Source organism: Gouania willdenowi, chromosome 5 (assembly GCF_900634775.1).
Source record: "Gouania willdenowi chromosome 5, fGouWil2.1, whole genome shotgun sequence".
Classification (NCBI taxonomy): Eukaryota; Metazoa; Chordata; class Actinopteri; order Blenniiformes; family Gobiesocidae; genus Gouania; species Gouania willdenowi.
In genome coordinates, this window is record NC_041048.1 from 28,500,568 (window position 1) to 28,519,821 (window position 19,254).

Sequence of the window (19,254 nt, forward strand, 5' to 3'; positions counted from 1 at the left end):
GGGGGGGGTGACCTGGGGCTCCCTGGACCCCGATCTTTCTGCTGGCCTGGCTGCATATTCGGGCCTGGGGCGCGCTTGAGTTTGCTGTAGCGGTCTTAGATGCATTGGCATGCCTTTGGCTGTGGGATAAACTCTTACTGGGCTTAACCTTAGACACGTTGATCCCAAATACCTGTTTTAGGTATAACTACTCCTTCCCTCTGTCCACAGTCACCACCTTTATACCTAAGCTTCACACTTTGTCACCAGACTGGCTTGATTACACAACATAAGAAGCACAATATGCACAACTATAACTTCACATCTCGCTCTCACTTTAAAATAATCTACTCTTCCCCACCCTTTCTATTTCCTACTTTGAGTGTCTCCTCCTTGTTCCCTTCTCCCTCACCTAGGTGTAACACTGCCCTCTCTTTTTATATCTTCCCTAAAAAAAAGTGTTTCTTACCCTTCCTTAGGGAGGGCTAATGATGATCACAATTATGCAATAAAATAAATTCATTCATTTAATTGCAATAACAAAACATGCATTGCTTTCTTAAAATCACGGTGATTACTAGAAAACACCCTGGCGGAGGTCCCTCATCAATATCTAAGCTGTGGAGTGATGTAGTGACTAACTGTTCCCTGAAAATGGCAGCAATACACCTTTAGATGAGAGATCAGCCACTGATGCTACCATTAGCTGGGGAGGAAGCAAGAACGAGTGAAATTATGGCGCTACAGAGTGATATTGTGACGTATCCAGCAGCTCACAGCTCCACATACTAACACAGAACATGTGTTGACCTGAGTGGATTATTGATAGCGTGGCGATGGTGAGATAAAACCATAAAAAGAATGGGGAACGCAGTGACACTCTGCATGTCCAGGAGGAAGAGGAAGTTGCGTGTGTGCAGACTGATGGGAGAGAAACTTGGAGGAGCGCCAAAATACAGTAAGAAATCCATTCAACTCTGACCCAGATAGATAAATAATAATAATTTTGCCATCAAAAGCCCAGTCTCAGTGTTTTTTTTTTTGTTTTTTGTTTTATATAAGGAAACAATGTTCAGATGCTAGAGTTGTCACTAAAGCAAAAAAAATAGCTTTAAAGTCACTAACAGGGTTTTTTTTAGAAAAAGCCTGTTTTCTCAACTTTTTGCTCTGAAACTGAAGATTTGTGTAAAACTTGCTCTATTCAACGGCTGATTACAAAGGAACAAAACGAGCCAGAAACAAATTCTTTTTTTGAAATCTGGTGTCAGATTTCAAATAGTCAAAGTAGAAAATATTCTGTGGGTCTTTAAAATCAGTCAAAATGCTCAAAAAACGACTGGCACTGAGGGGGGTAGAAAATTTGAAAATGGCTGGCAGTGAGTGAGTTAATAGCTACATTTGACTATCTAGAATTAACATTATAGATAACTACTCAATGACTACTCAAAATTAAATTTTGACTAGTCAAAATTACAGTTAGAAATATCTGCATTCAGTTTTGACTAGTCACAATGACAGTTAGAGATATCCGTAACTCAGTTTCGACTAGTCAAAACTGAGTTACAGATATCTGCAATGACGTCACCAAAAATGCCCTTTGCCTTGTCACGCATCCTAAATGCCACTTGCACAAGGAAGAATTAAATTGCGGATATCTGTATTAGAATCAGAATCAGAATAGCTTTATTGACCAGGTACAGTTTAGAACAATACAAGGAATTTGACTTGGTAGTTGCAGTGAAAGAAGACACATCAACACACCAGAGTAGCCATTTGCGGCGCCCACAAATTTAGGTGAAAAAGGGATCAACAACAGGAGGAGAGGAGGGGTGAGGGGAATAAAAACTGCCAGTTTGAAACTGATTTCCCTAAACAGAGAAAGCAGTGTGAAACCAGGAAAAAAAACGCCTCCACAAACATTAAATGTAAGCATGACACGGTCAAACAACTCGAGACAAGGCATGTGGGAAGGGTTGGGTGGGAGGTTGGCTGGGGGAGGGGGTCAGGTGGGAAGAACAGCAGGATTCCAGCCGTTTGGGGACATGGGCGTGCTGCCAATGGGCGCTGCAACCACGCCTCCATGCAGCTGCAGATGGGAGGTGGGGAAAGATGGCCGACGAGGCATTTGAAGTTGAAGACCTGTAGCTGCGCTGACAACAGCCAGATGACGTGTGACAAAGTTCAGCATCAACAGTTCCAGGTGGGAATGTAGGGAAGGAGCGGGGGGAGGGAGTGGGGGTAAGAGCCGCCGTCTGCAGAAACTTCCTGGTGATAAGAGATGAGACAACCTTGGCTTTAGCCTTGGCTGGCTGGGGAGCCGAAAGGGAGATAAGCAATGTGATTTGATACAGGCTATGTCAATTTCCAATAGCCTTCTGTCCTGTGTCTCTCTGCTGTAATCCAATGAGTGGCCTAGTTTTCACTTCCAAGCCGGGTCTCCAACTTGTCCCAGTTGTTATCCATAACGCGTAGACGATCCAAAAGCTTGCTTTTGATATCAATCAACACAGTCTGAGTCTGAGTGTTCAGAGTCCTGCTACATCCTTCAGAAATCACTGGCAGCTTTTCCAAAACAGTTGCCAGCGTAGTACGGACTTTTCGATAGATTAGGAAGCCGCCAGCTCCAATCAGCAGCATGCCTACTATCATTATTCCAATCATGTAGATGTCCTCCACGTCTTCCACGGAAAGGATGGACAGACACACAACTCGCCACTTGTTCCAAGGGTCAAGTGCGTATCCAGCCGCAAACGTCCCGCTTGGACATGCGGGTTCACCACCCTGTGCTATGGGGCCTCCCCGGGGGTCGTATTGGGTGGGTGTGCGGAGGCGCGGCGCGTGGTTCTTGGCCTGGTGGATCCGCGTCGGGATTGGCTGGTCTGCTGGCTGGGTGCACCGGGCGCCGTGGGTGCAGTTCCGGGGCGGGGGTGCCCCGGGGGCGGATCCTTGGTCTACATGTCCGGGGGAGTGCTCTCCTGCCATCTGCCCGGGGAGCGGCTGCAGCTTGTGGCGGCGCTGCGCAGCCTTGGGCGGGGCGGGGCTGGTGGCCTCGGGCCCGCTGTCGTCCGGGGTGTGCTGGCGTCGGGGGGGTGTCTCATGCCGGTGCATGGGTCGTCGGGGATCGCCTCCGTGGGGGGGGGGGGGGGGGGGGGGGGGGCACTATTGACGCCGTTGGTGTGGGGGGGCGGGGGCTGTGGCAGGGTCCTGGGCCGGGGTGGGGGGCGCGTCCCGGGGGGCTTGGCCCGGGGGCTTGCCCTTGGGGGGTCCTGGTCCCGGGGGGTGCTCCTGGGGCCCGGGGTGCTTGGCTGGCTGGCCGGGCCGGTCCTGGCGGGGGTCTTCCGGGGCGCCCTTGCACACCTTCTGGTGCGGCCCCTGCTTGGGCAATCCCCCGTGAGGCAGGGTGTCGGGGCCAGAATAGGGGGTCACATCCCGGCGGGGCGGTCTGGCTTGGCCTCTGGAGGGGGCCCTGGCTTTAAAGAACTGAAGCTCGTGGCGCAGGCGGCATCAGCAAAGGGCGATCTGGGGTGCCCAGGGGGGCTAGGTTGGGGTGCCTGGGGACCGGCGGGGGGACTCCCAGCGGCCCCCTGGTGCCTTATGCGGCTTGGGGTGTGGTCATCCACCCTGGTGCTGCATCCATTCCGGGTCCTCCTGGCCTGGGGTCGGGTCCCTGCTGGCTCTGGGCTCGCCGGCGGGTGCCCGCCGGCTGCCCATTCGGCGTGGCTCTGGTCGTCTGCTGGGCGTGGGCTTTGGCTCCTCCGCTGGGGTCTCGGGCGGGGAGTTCTCTGGGCCCTCCCCTCGGGGGGCTGGGTGCGGGGGTGTGGGTGGTGGTGGGGGGCTGGGGGGCCTGGGGGTTGGGGGTTGGGATCGGTGGCGTGGTGCGCTGGGTCCTTGGCTCCTTGGGGCCTTCTCGGGTGTGTATGGGGGGGCAATGGCTGCCTCTCGGCTTGGGATCTTGGGGGCGTTCGGGGGGCTGCTTGGCCGTGGGGTGGTCGCCGGGGGCCCCTAGATTTCCCGCTCTTTCTGCTGGCCCGACTACATCCGAAAGTAATCTAAATATGGATTCCCAAAAGTGTGTCAATTTTGAGCAGAACCAAAACATGTGAGATGGAGTCGCTGGTTCAGTTTCACAGTGATCACAGTGGGAGTCCAGGTCAGGTTTAAATTTCGTCAGTTTCACTTTTGATCAATGCAATTTGTGAGCAATTTTAAATTGAATTACCCTGTCTTAAACAAATTGAAGAAGAATATATATTAGCTATCACAGATTGCCATACATCTTCAGGAATTCATAGGAATTAATAATAGCATAGATTTTACCAATAAGTCCTTTGGAGTTTGCATTCAAGTCCAAGATGTTTTCAAGGAGTGTGTCAGGTGGTCGTGATGGGAAGTGATTAAGTGAAGCATACACAAAACTGCAAAGCTGAAGATATCTGAAAAAATCAGAATCATGAATTTGAAAGATCACTTTCACTTGATGAAATGAGGCAAAGAGTCCTTCAACAAACATGTCCTTCAGTGTCCTCAGGCCATGGGCAAACCACACTGCAAAAGAGTCATCGACAATGGAAGGGACAAACATATGGTTTTGCATTACAGGAGCATAAATTGACAGATTATTTAGACCAAAACTTCTTCTGAATTGAGCCCAGATCTTGAAAGAATGTTTAACAACTGGATTTGTGGAAAATTTGCATAAAGTTTGAGGGAGAGGTAACTTTGTACACAGCAGAGAATGCAAAGAGGTATATCTGCATGACATTTTCTCAAGTATCAACCATTTAAAACTACTGTTGTGTGAAGAATGAGGCCAATATAGCATCACGTGGATATTGGATGCCCAATAGTAATACTGAAAATTGGGAAGTGAGAATCCTCCATGTTCCCGGTGTTGATGCGTGCACTTTTCCCATTCCATATAAATGATGAGATTAACTTGTCTATGTGTGAGAAAAACGACTGTGTTAGAAATAATGGTATAGATTGAAATAGATATAAAAAATTTGGGTAAAATATTCATTTTAACAATATTTATTCTGCCCCCTAATGATAATGGTAATGTATTCCAACGTTCAAAATCCTGCTTCATAGAATCTAGTAGTGGAATAAAATTTGTCATCTACATTTGTGTTTTTGTTATCCATACACCTAGGTATTTGAATTTATCTTTACTCAGTTTAAATGGGAGTGACCGCAACATATTCTGTTGTGCTTCAAAATGTATGGGCATAAGCTCACTCTTCTGCATGTTTACTTTATAGCCCGATATTTTCACAGTCATCCAAAAGGTTAAGTAACCTTGGAAGGCTTTGAAGTGGCTCAGACAAATACATAAGTGTGTCATCTGCATAAAGGGACACTTTATGTTCAATATTTTCTTTTTGCACACCCCTAAAACTTTGTGTACTGCGGCCGCCAGGGGTTCAATTACTAGAGAGAATAATAGGGGAGATAGGGGGCAGCGTTGTCTAGTTCAGCGCTCTAGTTTAAAGAAATGTGACAGATTACTATTTGTTCGGACTGCTGCAACAGGCAAAGAATATAAAGTACGAATCCAGGATATACATTTCACACCAAATCCAAATCTCTTCAGAGTATAGAAAAGATAATCCCACTCCACCTGATCAAATGCTTTTTCTGCATCCAGCGAGAGAACCACTTCTGGTATATCGGGTGAAGTGGGATAATGAAGAATGTTTAAAAGCCTACGAACATTATGAAATTAATACCAATCTCTAATAAACCATGTTTGATCATCAGATACCACTGAAGGAACAGCGGTTTCTTGGCGGCGTGCTAATATTTTGGCAAAGATTTTACTATCCACATTCAACAGTGAAATGGGCCAATATGAGCTACATTCTAATTTACTTTTACCTTTCTTATGGATCAGAGATATAACAGCCTGTCTCATAGTCTCCGGGAGTGTGCCAGAAGTCGAGGACTCATCATAAACAAAGCAAAATTTGTGACAGTTCTGTCGAGAATGCTTTAAAAAACTCACTTGGAAAACCATCTGGCCCAGGAGCCTTCCTGTATTGCATAGAGGTAACAGCATTCATAAATTCATTTTTAGAGAAGGGCTTCTCTAGCTTTTGTGCAGACCTATCACCAATGGTGGGGAGACCAAATTTACTAAAAAAGGAGTCGAGTTGCAATGTGTTCCCACTGTACTCAGAAGTATATAGTTGTGTGTAATATTCACCAAAACATTTATTAATCTCTAAGGGTTCTGTTAATTTTGCCCCATGTTTATTATTAATTGCAAGAATAGACTGGTCAACCTGTTGCTGTCACAATTGATGTGCTAAGATTTTCCCAATTTTTTCACCATGTTCATACACCTTATGTCTAGATTTATTTAAAAGGTTTACAGTTTGTTTTGTAGTTATCAGATTAAATTTGATCTGAAGAGCTAAGCGTTGTTTATATATTTCAGAGGAAAAAGAGTGTGCCAAAACCCCATCGAGTTGTAAAATGTCACTTTCAATCTTTTTGACACGCTCTTGTTGAGTTTTCTTTACTTTAGCGCTATACAATATGATCTGACCTCTGAGATGAGCTTTTAGTGATTCCCAAATTAGACCTGAGGATACTCCTGGAGTCCTGTTATGTATTAAGTATTCATCTATTTCTTTTGAGATAAATTTGATAAACTCTGCATCAGAAAGCATAAGTGTATTAAATCTCCATGCTTGGTACCTGTTGCCCGAAGTTGACATATTTAGAGTCATGAACAATGGTGCATGATCTGAGATCACTATTGCCTGATATTCACACTTGGTGATGAGTGGGAGGAAATTATCATCAAGAAAAAAGTAATCTATTCGAGAGAATGTCTTATGTACTGGTGAATAAAAGGAATAACTTCTTTGGCCAGGATTTCTCGATCTCCAAACATCATTCATTCCATAAGTCTTAAGGAGCTTGTTAACTACTTGTGTCGATTGAGTTGGCTTTTTGGTCTTGGGTGAGCTGCGGTCCATTGACGGTGACACACAGTTAATGTCACCTCCCAAAATGAGATGATGTGTATCTGTATTTGGTATACGAGAAAAGAGTCCAGTAAAGAATGTATGGTCATCCCAATTAGGGGCATATATATTTTCTAGAACAACAGGAGTGTTATTTAGTCTACTCGCCACGATTATGTAGCGCCCAGCTGTATCAGCCTCCACCACCGACACACTAAAAGAGACTGTCTTCTTAATTAAAATGGCTGTACCTCTAGATTTAGAATGGAAATTTGAATGAAAGAATTGCCCCACCCATCCACCCTTAAGTCTCGAATGATCAAATGTATTTAAATCTGTGTTCAACTAGTTTAAATGGGCGAGCACTCTCCTAGGTTTTACGGGATGGTTTAGGGATTTAACATTCCAGGAGACAAAATTTACCTGGCTGATGTATTCAACAGTGGATTAACCATGAGGTTTCAAATACAAAAATATTGGCAGAATTAGATGCACCAACAAGAACATGGTGATGAAAAAAAACCCTTTACAAAATCCACACATTGTGAGCTTAACAGAACTCTAGCTATACAGGTAGCTCCGCATTAAGTTTAGAAATAATAATAAATGAAAAGATTAAATGGTTTGGTAAATATTAAAGATGACATAAAATTGTAGGCTAATTATACAAGAAGATGCGTTGTGACTCCACGAATAGAATTGAAAATAATTAGAATAAGTTAAAAAATAAAACAAAATAATAATAATAATATTTAAAAGAAATATATATATAAATAAAAAAATAAATAAAATAATGTATATATATATATATATATATACACAGATACACATATGCACATACACATACATACATATACACATACACTAAATAAATAAATAATAATAATTAAAAAAAACCCAGTGGTGTTGATTCAGTAATTTATTAGATTGAAGTACATACCCAAAACATTATTGACTTCAAATACTAACAAGTTCAAAGTGGAACATGGTAAAAAAAATATATATATATATATATATAAATACAGAACGTGGCAGTTTTACCAGCAGTTATTGTCTCTCCTCACACGATGTTTTCCTGTGCATAAGATGTAGCCACTGCTGGATCATCAAAGAACTTATCGGTGCCGTTATCACAAATGATCCGCAGCCGGGCTGGTTAGAAGTTTTGGTTTTACTTGATCTGAGAGCTGCCTTTGATACTGTAGATCATAGTATACTGGTCAATCGACTCAAATCTGAGATGGGATTTTCTGGTCCTGTTATCCAGTGGTTTACCTCTTATATTAATGGAAGAATTTTTAATGTTGCTATTAATGCTATAATGTCTAATATGTCCCTCCTGTCATGTGGAGTACCCCAGGGCTCTGTTCTGGGGCCTGTTTTGTTTTTATTGTATCTGATGCCTCTTGGTCGGTTGATCTGTGGTTTTAAAAATGTGTCATATCATTTTTATGCTGACAATATCCAGTTGTACTGCTCCTTTAATGACTTAGTGATTAATGAGTTTCTCTTTTTATCTGAGATCTTAGACTGTATATCCTGTATCAAAAACTGGTTGTCATCAAATTATCTCCAGATAAATTCAAACAAAACAGAAACTCTGATCATTGGTCCTGATAAAAAGAGACAAACTCCTTTGGTGATCTGGGCTCATCTGGTAAAACCAGCCTTGATCAAGCAATGCCTTTGGAGGGACACTATCGTCAACTGACCAAAAAGTGTTTTTACCACCTGAGAAATATCTCTAAAGTGAGGCATCTGTTATCAAAATCAGATCTCTAACTGGTCATACACGCATTTATATCTTCACGCATTGACTATTGTAATTCTGTTTTTACTTGTTTTAATAAGTCTACCCTAAACAGACTCCAGATCCTACAGAATGCTGCAGCCAGACTCTTAACTGGTGCTCCCAGAACATCCCACATTACCCCCATTTTTTCTACTCTGCACTGGCTTCCAGTCAAGTTTTGAATAGAATACAAAATCTTAGTTCTTACGTTCACGGACTTGTTGTGCCCCTACACTTCAGGGTGAAGCCTTCGGTCTTCAGGTCAGGGTCTCCTAAAGATCCCAAAAACAAAATTTAAAACCCAAGGAGACCTGACGTTCCAGGCTGTGGCCCCCAGACTCCGGAATAACTTGCACCAGTCTCTCCGGGAGCTTAACTGTGTGGACACTATTAAAAAAAATGTTGAAGACTTTGCTTTTAGTTTACTGGATTTTTCATTTTTATTATCCATTTATGTTGCTGCTTTTATGATGTATATGCACCCATGTTTTATTATTTTATTTTGATGTTGCACTTGTATTTTCACCACAGCTCTGTACAGCACTTTGAGATTTTATCTGCAAAAAGCGCTTTATAAATAAATTACTTACTTACTAAAGATTGCACTTCTTATAGTGTTGACCTTTGACAGCATGTGAAGAAAAAAAAGTTTAATATTTATTGCAAGTGCAATTTAGTTTTTTGAGAGACTTTATAAATCATTTTATTTATTGCTTTGGTCGTGTGTGGTTTTGCATTTGTTTGTTTTATTTGCTTAAAATGTTTAAAAGTTCTTGACATTCCAATTACAATGGTAAAAAATACTAATGAGAAATGCAATTTGATTGCATTTGAAAGGGTGGACTTGCATTATTATGATACAGTGGGTACGGAAAGTCCAATCAGTTTAATGAAACACAGCTGGACTCCAATGAAGGAGCAGAACCATCTCAAGGAGGATCAGAAGAAATGGACAGCATGTGAGTTAAATATGAGTGTCACAGCAAAGGGTCTGAATACTTATGACCATGTGATATTTCAGTTTTTCTTTTTTAATACATTTGCAAAAATTTCTACATTTCCATTTTTTTTACATTATTGAGAAATAAAATGAACTTTTTTGATTTTAGCAAATGGCTGCATACCCACTGTATGTTATCGTTACATTAGTGGTTAATTTGGTCTAAAAAATTGTCAACAATAATATAAATTATCGGCAATAATTTGTGGGACAATACATCATCCAGCAAAATCTATTATTGACCCAGGCTTAGCAGTAGTAAAACTTAAGAATCCTCAAGCAGAACTGACAGGGTTAGGCGTCTGCTGGTGCCGATCTCCAGCTTTCTTCATACGTTAGACAGAGGTACACCCTGGACAGTGGATTGTATTTCACATATAAATATTGACCTTATTCATGGTTGAATCATAATCTCTGCAAAAGCGGAAAATCTACAGGGCAGGACTGGGTGGATGTCTTTCTGCTCCTCTCAAAGGACACAATGAATTGTTTGTATGGCTTTGTGATTCACTTTGTATTGACTATATCGCACGATTACGTGTGAATTAGCGGGATCTCCTGAGTCCATGCTGCAACAGATACGCAGCACAGATGAAGGCGGTGGGATTGCCGGACTGCAGATTGCGCAGCAGTTGCGCATCCAGTGGAAACTTAGAGCAGCAATAGTAAAAAAAAAAGCTCCCCTGACCACCCACAGAGAGACTGCCTACCTCCCATACTGAAAGTGATAGCTGGTTGATAAAGGAAGAGCTTGATAGTGGAACTCTCTGCATTTACAGAGTTTAGGAACAGCTGTCTGAGGAATGTCTGGGGAATGTCCTTTTGTTTTGCAGCCTAGCATTTGTAGCAAAAGATAGTTACTTAACACGCTTGTATTGACCAGTTTAATGCAGTCCTCATTCTTTCCATTACTTATTATTTAATTCAATTCCAGCTCTCAGTTGGAGGACTTTATAAGTTTAAGTTTTGTTTGAATCTCTTCATTCAGTGTGTCTGGTGGGGAACTTTTCGATCGCATCATCGAGAAAGGATTCTACACAGAGAAAGATGCCAGCAAGCTCATCCAGCAGATTCTGGATGCAGTCAAATATCTCCATGACATGGGCATCGTGCACCGGGACCTTAAGGTCAGCACAAAGTGTTGTCATGGAAATACTGTAGATTCTTTTTAATCTAAAAACATATCCTTCACACTCTGTCTAAATACGTCCCATAGGTCCTCTTTGAAGTATTAAAGTTCTGTATGTGAAATAACTTTTCCTCAACAAAACATTAAATCCGTCACTTATTCATTGTGACTGTCAAGGCCAAGACAAACTAGTTGAATTATTATCAGATAAAGACTGTTTAATAATACTGGTTTATCAGCTGTGATTATATTTTGATTAAATTATCCACCTCTATTTTATTCCAACACTGAACTTTGTTTGGAAAATGGAATATTGAAAGATTTTCCTATGTTTACTGTTACCCAAATGCCTTTCTGCATTACCTTCAGAGCCCACGGGGGGGGGGGGGGGGGGGGGGGCATGTAATCGGTGTTCTAACTTACTGCAGTGTTCTCTCTGGCAACCTTCTTTCCACCTGCCAATAATCTATTTATTTAGGTGTTTGACATAATATTCATCTGCTCTCCTAATGTTATTAAAGAATGTGTACTATGAGACCGTCACATGTTTGTGTTTAAATCCCAGCCAGAGAACCTGCTCTATGACAGCATGGAGGATGACTCAAAAATCATGATCAGTGACTTTGGGCTGTCGAAGATTGAGGGCTCAGGCAGCGTGATGTCGACAGCATGTGGCACGCCTGGATATGTTGGTAAATATCTCAGAGTATGTCTGGGTAATGAATGACAATAGATACAGTGGATATAAAAAGAAGCACGCTTATCCCTGCACATGTTTATTATCAGAACTGTAACATGGTAAAATATACATGATGATTATATTTATTTGTTTTTCCTTTTTTGAAGCTCCAGAGGTTTTGGCTCAAAAACCTTACAGCAAAGCAGTGGACTGCTGGTCTATTGGCGTCATAGCTTACATTCTGTGAGTTAGGTTCCTGATACTTAAAAGATACATGTTTAGGATCCACCTGAAAACCAGATTGGAAACAAATAAACATCATCTCTGTTCAAATGGAGGACCAGCTCTAGCCATTGTGTGGGAATTTCCTCCAGCCTGAGCATCTCACACTGTTTTCTCCTCGGTGTTTCAGGTTGTGTGGTTACCCTCCTTTCTATGATGAGAATGATGCCAAACTGTTTGAACAGATACTGAAAGCTGAATATGAGTTTGACTCGCCTTACTGGGATGATATCTCTGATTCAGGTAAAGCACATACTGGCCAAAGATGACTTGATATTCACTGAATGCATTGTCAGTGATCTGCAATTTTAACCTGTAAAAACAACCATTTGGAGTGTTTTGTTGCTTAAAGATGGTTCTGTTTTTATCAACTGATCTGATCATTAGAAATCAATCAGTACCTGTTGAATGTGACCATTATTGTGCTAGTAGAGTTTCTTTTTTATCATTCTTTTTGCCTTAGAACGCTGCAGCTCAGGTCTTTACCAGAACAAAGAGGTCAGAGCACATTTGTCCAGTTTTAAAGTCTTTACACTGGTTCCCACTCTGCCCCAGATTAGACTCTAAAGTTCTGCTGCTGGTGTATAAATCTGTGAATGGGTTTGGTCGAGAATCCATCAGTGAACCCAGCAAGTCTCTCAGATCTATAGACACATGTCAGATAGTGGAGCCCAGAGTTCACAGCAAACATGATAACGCTGCGTTTTGCTCTTATGCTGCAAAGAAGTGGAACAAACCCTTTAATTTGTAAATATTTTTATATCTAAGTTATAGGTACTCTTTTTCTCTACTGCCTATGACTGAGAGGGAGATTTTTAACCATTTTATTGTTGACTTCACACTCTTTTCAATGTTTTATTGTTCTTTTCTAAATTCTTTATTGTTTTCTGTCACACTTTGATCATGTAAAAACATAGAATTGCCTTGTGTATATGTGTTTAACCCAGAAATAATGGCATATATCTCTTTTTTATTGATAATAATTATTCAATTCATTTAAGCATTGCTATATGGATTTTAGAATGTCAGTAACCAACTTTATGCAGCCAATCAATTATGTTTTTGTAACACAGCTAAAGACTTCATAGTTCATCTGATGGAAAAAGACCCCAACATTCGTTACACATGTGAGCAGGCTCTGCAGCACCCCTGGTAAGGCCTCTCTGTGTCTGCTGCCATTAAAAAGAACATGATTGCTGACTGCAAACCTTTTTACACTAGCGTTTTATTGATCACACACAGTCGTAATATTGAGATTATTAGTCTGAATTTTGTTACTTTGTGTTTAACACATGCACACACACACAAATACACACAATTATTGATTATTTGTTTCATCTCAGTTGTTTCCATCCTGCCTGAGTTGAATGTTTTTTTGTTGACAAAAATGAATGATGATGTGTTGTGCTACATCTGTCAGGATTGCTGGAGACACTGCCCTGGATAAGAACATTCATGAGTCTGTCAGTGCTCAGATTAAGAAAAATTTTGCTAAAAGCAAGTGGAAGGTATGTGTGTGTTTGTCTTGGAAGCCTCTCTGATTACTTTTTTTCCCAACCAAGTATTTAAGTAAGAACCCCATTTCCCCATTGTTGGTCTGACCTCAGGAAGGAATGAATTAAGTATTTTACCATGTCAAATATTCTTTTTTCCCCAGGAGTCAATTACTGTTCATATATATTTAAAGGTCCTAATAATCTAGTGGGTTTTGTATCCTATTGTTTCTGCACTGCAGCAAGCGTTCAACGCCACAGCAGTGGTTCGTCACATGCGGCGCCTCCAGCTGGGAACGGGTCAGGATGGACCCAACCCCACCCTGCCAAGCCCATACCACACCCATTTACTGATGCCAGAGGAAGACGCAGGTAGCAGCCATGTTTTATCTCACACACATGGTTATAAAGACTTCAGGTTGACCCTCACCCCCTGTTTCTCTCTCTCTGTCAGAGGCCTGCTGTGAAGGAAGTTGCTCTCAGAGCTTGGAGGATGATGGCGCAGAGCCTCGATCCAACTGCACCTACCACTGCCACCCGACTGGAAGGGTGTGACCTCCATCTGCCACACTGACCAATCTGATAATTCCTCAGTCATTTTCAGTTTTTCCCCTTCGGTGGAACCGGAGGCATCAGCACCCTATTGTGTGGCTAGTAAACCTACAGGGTCATTCCAACTTCTTGCCTGCAGGGGGAGCAAGCCTCTCTAGTCTGAGATTGAAGACAAAGGGGGTTGAGCAGGAGGAAGAGGAAGAAGAAGAAGAAGATGATGATGATGATGATGATTGTTATGATGATGTATGGGTTGGTTTTTTGGGATGTGAAAACAAAAATGGCACCAGTGAAGCTGGTAGACCTCCTCCTCCCTCGGATTCTGGGCGGAGCTTGTTGAACATTGTTTTTACAGTCACTATTTTAGTTTAACTAATCTTTCTGTTTCTAGTTTTAATATCTTTTTAGTCACCTAAAAATTTAAACATTGGATAAATATTCTAGAAACAGTATCCGCATGATCAGGAGTGACATTCCTAGTGCATGTGCTGTTTTCTGCAAAATAAGCTAGAAAAGTAGAAAATGTATGTGACTTAATGAGATGACAGCACATTCTGTATGTTGGAATTTCTGCTTCTACCACAGATTTTCTGTGTCCTTTATCACTTTTCCAGACAATCGGTGACAGAATGAGTTATGCAAAGAAAAATATTTATTTACTTATGTAACTTTTTGTGGTGATCCAGTATTTCCATGAAGGGATTTGGTTTTTGCGAAGAAAAAGGCGTCATTAATGTTTTGAGCACATGGGACTTTGTCTAAGGTGCTTTTAGTATGTAAACTATGATTGGATTATTGGTGATGGTAGCTTCTCAAAATGACTATCTGCACGAATACCTTCTGTAATGTAATCTTTTATGTCTCACACTTTAACCTACAGTAAGCCTATTTTTACCAAACTGAGACCAACAAAAAGAAATGAAAGCAGCAAAAAAGTAATTAAAAAATAATAATTTGCTTTTCCAGTCTAATATGACAAATTAGCACTATTTAATCTGCAGGGAACAATTTTTAACACAGATATTTGCCTGGCCAACCGTTGGTGAGGAGTGCACGTTTTATAAAAAGCCTGACTGATAAACATCCACTTCAGACTCACTTTATATATTTTAGAGTATTTAAAGTTTGGTCTTCATTTGATTTGTCTCCTTTTAGAATGTAAATATGGATAATTTGAAATAGTTTGGAGGCCTGTTAAAAGGGTTAAAGGTTTCCATTTGTGACCAACATGTTTAATCTCTGTAATCCATGATTTACTGGTGGCTGACGTTACTTTTTCTGTGAAGATGTTAAAGCTGCCAGAAGGTCCAAACTAGTGGAAACGGGTGTTTTTTTGGATGCAGATGACTGAAATATAAGTACAACTGTTATGCTGTTCAGCAGGGCAAATTTAGGTCTTCACGCAGCTTTAAAACAGTCTTTTGAGCTTTATTTTATTCTGCTGCTTTTCCTGTTGCTAATTCTCACGGTAATGTACTGATGAATCCACACTTTTGTTTGTTTGTTCTTTTTAGCATGACTTGCTCAGATGTCAGAGATACAGAGGCCAGTATTCCTTCATCTTTGTTCTTGGAAACAAATGTGATCATTTTGATATTCACAGACTGCTGAAAAATCAGGTCACTTGTTCTCTACTTTTACTGCTGTATTTCCCCTTTAAACATGAATTATTATCGTAGACATGGGCAACTGCTGGCCTGACGGTCACATACGTATAAAATTACAGATGCGCTCACAAAAGGACAAAACATTTTACTGGAAAATATATGACAGCAAAACACCAAAAATACACAAATTTACTTTAAAAATGGCATAAAATGAACAAGAATAACAGATAATTTTAAAAAATGGTGACAAAAATACATTCTGGTATTCTGTATGTGTTCACAAAAACACATGAAATTATTACAACATAACAGAAAATGATATAAAACCACAACAGAAATTACTCCAAAAACCACACAAACCCTTTGTTTCCTGTATTAATGCTCACGTTGGTCATTATTCTAAATGCTGACACAAATCCTGATAATGTGGCCCTCAGATCAGATACAATCACATTTTTGTGATAACAGTTACCCATCTCTTTGTTATAGTATGAATGTGTTGTTCTTTTTAACACAGATATTTAAGTTTTTCAGTTTGACAGTTTAAAAAAAATGCTTTTAATCTTCCACACTTAGATAAAGTAATTACTGTATGCTCAGTTTATTGTTTTTTTTTTTTTCCAATTCTATAGTTTACAAAAAAGTGTTTACAAAGTTTATAATTATTATTTTTTACATCCCAGGACAATAAAGCCAGTGATTTTAAGCTCATTATCATATCACAGTATATGAGCTCAGGCCACAGCAGAGGACACACTGTCCTCATTCAGAGATTAAAAGACTGCTAGCTTTGCCCCTTAAAGGTGGTTTCATAAATAATAATTCTAGGCTCATCATTGCATTACATTTTCAGATCACACACTGCATCGAGCTATTAAGAAAAGACAAAGATTGGACAAATGTTTCTCTTTTTTTCAGCCCTCAGTCATGTATGATTAGGTAGACTGAGATGCGTGTGGTAAATGCTTTTGTATTCATGAATATGTTGCCTTTAAATACAAACCTGTGGGGGCTGTAGTAACTTTATTGAATAAACGAATGCAATGTATCATGAAAAAGTGACAGTTTCCGTGTGCAAACTGGTGACTTGTGGTTAAAGCATATTTGTAAGTGAAGACTATATTAAAATCCTTGTCTATGCATTTCAGACTTCTTTGAGTGAGTTTCTAATGGATGAAAAAACTTTTTTTTTTTTACTTTTTGTTTCACATTTTGCTTCACAGATTGAGCGATTCTTTCAAACAACATATATCCAATAGTTGCACCACCAGGAAAGCATTACGGTTTAAAAAGAAATGCTCAAGGGTAAAGACCAGATTCGTTTTTTAAAACATGCTGATAGTTTAATATTTAATAATTTAGTTTGTAATTTTGGTTAAATTCCTTTTGTAGAAAATGTTACTTATTGTTACATTTTAATTCCATGAAGGAATTGAAAACTCAAATCATCAAACTACCATTTGAGTTTTCCCCCCAAAACATTCAAAAGTGGGTTACAGAATTTCATTTGATATGAGAATATGTTAATTTAAATGTATACATATTGGACTCAAATCAATTGTTGCTGAAAAAGTAAAATCTTCAATTGATGTCCTTAGTTCTAGTGGTAGTAACTGGGTAGTTTGTCTGTTAGCAGAATTACTTCAAAACTACTCAAATGATTTAAGCATTTTTTTAAGCAAAGATAAACATTGCGCCATGAAAGATTTATTTACATTTTGGAGGGAATCTGGATCAATAAACTGATTCTGGTTCAAATTTACATCTCAATTCGGAATTGACCGATCTTGATATTTGACTCAGTCATATCAATTACCCCACTGAGTTTCATCCGGTTTGGATCCTGATTGCGCATTTCATTGCAATTCTTTGAATAAATGGGGGTGTCCATACATTTGTACCATACTGTATTATTATTAATGGGGATATAATATCTTCCAAGTCTTTAAAATGATCATGGTACCGTGATTGGGATCAATGATCCAAATAACTACTAATATCTGGCAAAGAGGATATTTGGAGCTTGGTGGAGTTTGATTTTAATTCTGGTGAAGTTCAAAATAGCTCCTGATAAATTCTTACGGTTTGGCACTTTAAACTAAAACAAAACCTGCAAAAGCTCTAAAATGGAAGGCATTTTCATCTATAACACCCATACCACATTACGGTTGGACCGCTGCCCCTCAGACTAAAATGAAAAGACAGCTGTGGACCCTGTGAGATAGTTTTGTGGTTTCAATGGTTTGTCATGAATGGTCATTTCATAGTCTGCTACTTCTAACCTCTTATCCTTGAAGAGAATGAGAGGTTGTAGTTAGGGCTTATGGTTTGGATGCAGAGAGGAGCAAAGAGAACGGAAGAGTCTGGTGATCAACCTGATCAGGAATTCATGCAAACAAACTCTCCAGACAACAATAAACAACTTGCTATGAAGAAAGTGCTATAGCTGCAGGGAAAGTGGAGTATATAAAGGACAGATGTCCAATAGTCAACCTTAACAAGGAACAGTGTAAGCTACATAGATTTAACATTAAATTATCTCCCACAATGAAAGAATGTTACTTATTACAATGGCAGGACCAAAAAAATAAAAACTACCATTACCTTTGACTCAGTTTGGTTCAATTCCATTATTCTAACATGAGAGTCTGAGTGACTTCATTGGATTAAAATTGCAGATCAGAGAGTCTGCAGTGGTTTAAAAGTTTTTCAAAAGCTGGAACATAGCAGAGAAGTGCAGAATTTTCTGAAAAGTTTGATACCTCAATTGTTGAAATTGGTTGAAAACTGTGGGACGAGTTTGAGAGGACAGAAGAATAATAACGTAATAATAAAGTTAAACAAATACAATAGTGAGGATGCCAATGCATCCTCACTAATAATAATAATTTATTTTATTTATGAGCTCTTTTAACAAACTCAGACACTTTACAGTTAAAACAATTACACACAAGTACAAAAGGAAACTAACAACAACAAAGGTACAGTAAATACAGAAAATAGGTAACAATCATAAGTTAAAAGCTAGTTTTAAAAGGTGAGTTTTGATGAGTGATTTGAAAGTTGGAGGGCGGGGCAGCTATGGAGAAAGATCTGTCCTCCCAGGTTCGGTTCTCGGTTCTGAGAAGGGGAGATAGGAGGTTGGCTTTAGAAGAACGGAGGCTGTGTGAGGAGAAGGATTTTAGATTAGATACAGTAAGGCAGTGTTTCCCAAACTTTTTTCCTGGGGACCCATATTTTAAAGTCGATAAATCCTTGTGACCCAATAAACATTAGGCCCATATAGTTCATATATCACGAAGAAAATATATGCATTAACAAAATATTTATGACTATTTTTAAGGTCAGTTAAGCTTCCACTTAACTATTTAAAAGAAATACAGATATTTGACGAAGCACAATTCTTTTTATTTACCTATTGTTGACAATAAGTAAAATGTAGAGGTGAAATGAGAAAGGAAGAGTGGACAGGGCATCTCATTGTTTTCATATTCTCATCATTACAGTGTACACAATTTATACTTAATGAGACAAAGTGCAAAATAGGGCAGTTAATAATTTGTTTTTCTTCTTATCATCAATAAAACCAGACAGAATCAATGCATGTCTTTCATATAACATTCAATGCTTTGCACAACTACCAGAATAATGTGAACATTAAGTTAAATCAAAAACATGTTTCTTACTGAAATATTTTTTGAGAACTTTTTTATGCACCCACTGTAACCATATTTACTCAAGTATGATCATTTGAGGCAAAATACATG

General features: G+C 39.9%; 1 protein-coding gene across 2 annotated transcripts in view; it reads left to right on the forward strand.

Moving 5' to 3' along the window:
- Nucleotides 1–16,629, forward strand: part of camk1b (calcium/calmodulin-dependent protein kinase Ib) — a 60,655-nt gene extending 44,026 nt beyond the window's left edge. For both annotated transcript variants that reach the window (XM_028446990.1, XM_028446989.1), the window contains 8 exons: nt 10,734–10,872; nt 11,440–11,566; nt 11,721–11,796; nt 11,966–12,078; nt 12,909–12,987; nt 13,256–13,343; nt 13,571–13,700; nt 13,783–16,629. In XM_028446990.1, the coding sequence (XP_028302791.1) occupies nt 10,734–10,872; nt 11,440–11,566; nt 11,721–11,796; nt 11,966–12,078; nt 12,909–12,987; nt 13,256–13,343; nt 13,571–13,700; nt 13,783–13,883 (853 nt within the window). In that variant the 3' untranslated portion in view covers nt 13,884–16,629. The remainder of the gene's footprint in view (nt 1–10,733; nt 10,873–11,439; nt 11,567–11,720; nt 11,797–11,965; nt 12,079–12,908; nt 12,988–13,255; nt 13,344–13,570; nt 13,701–13,782) is intronic.
- The last annotated feature ends 2,625 nt before the right edge of the window (nt 16,630–19,254 follow it).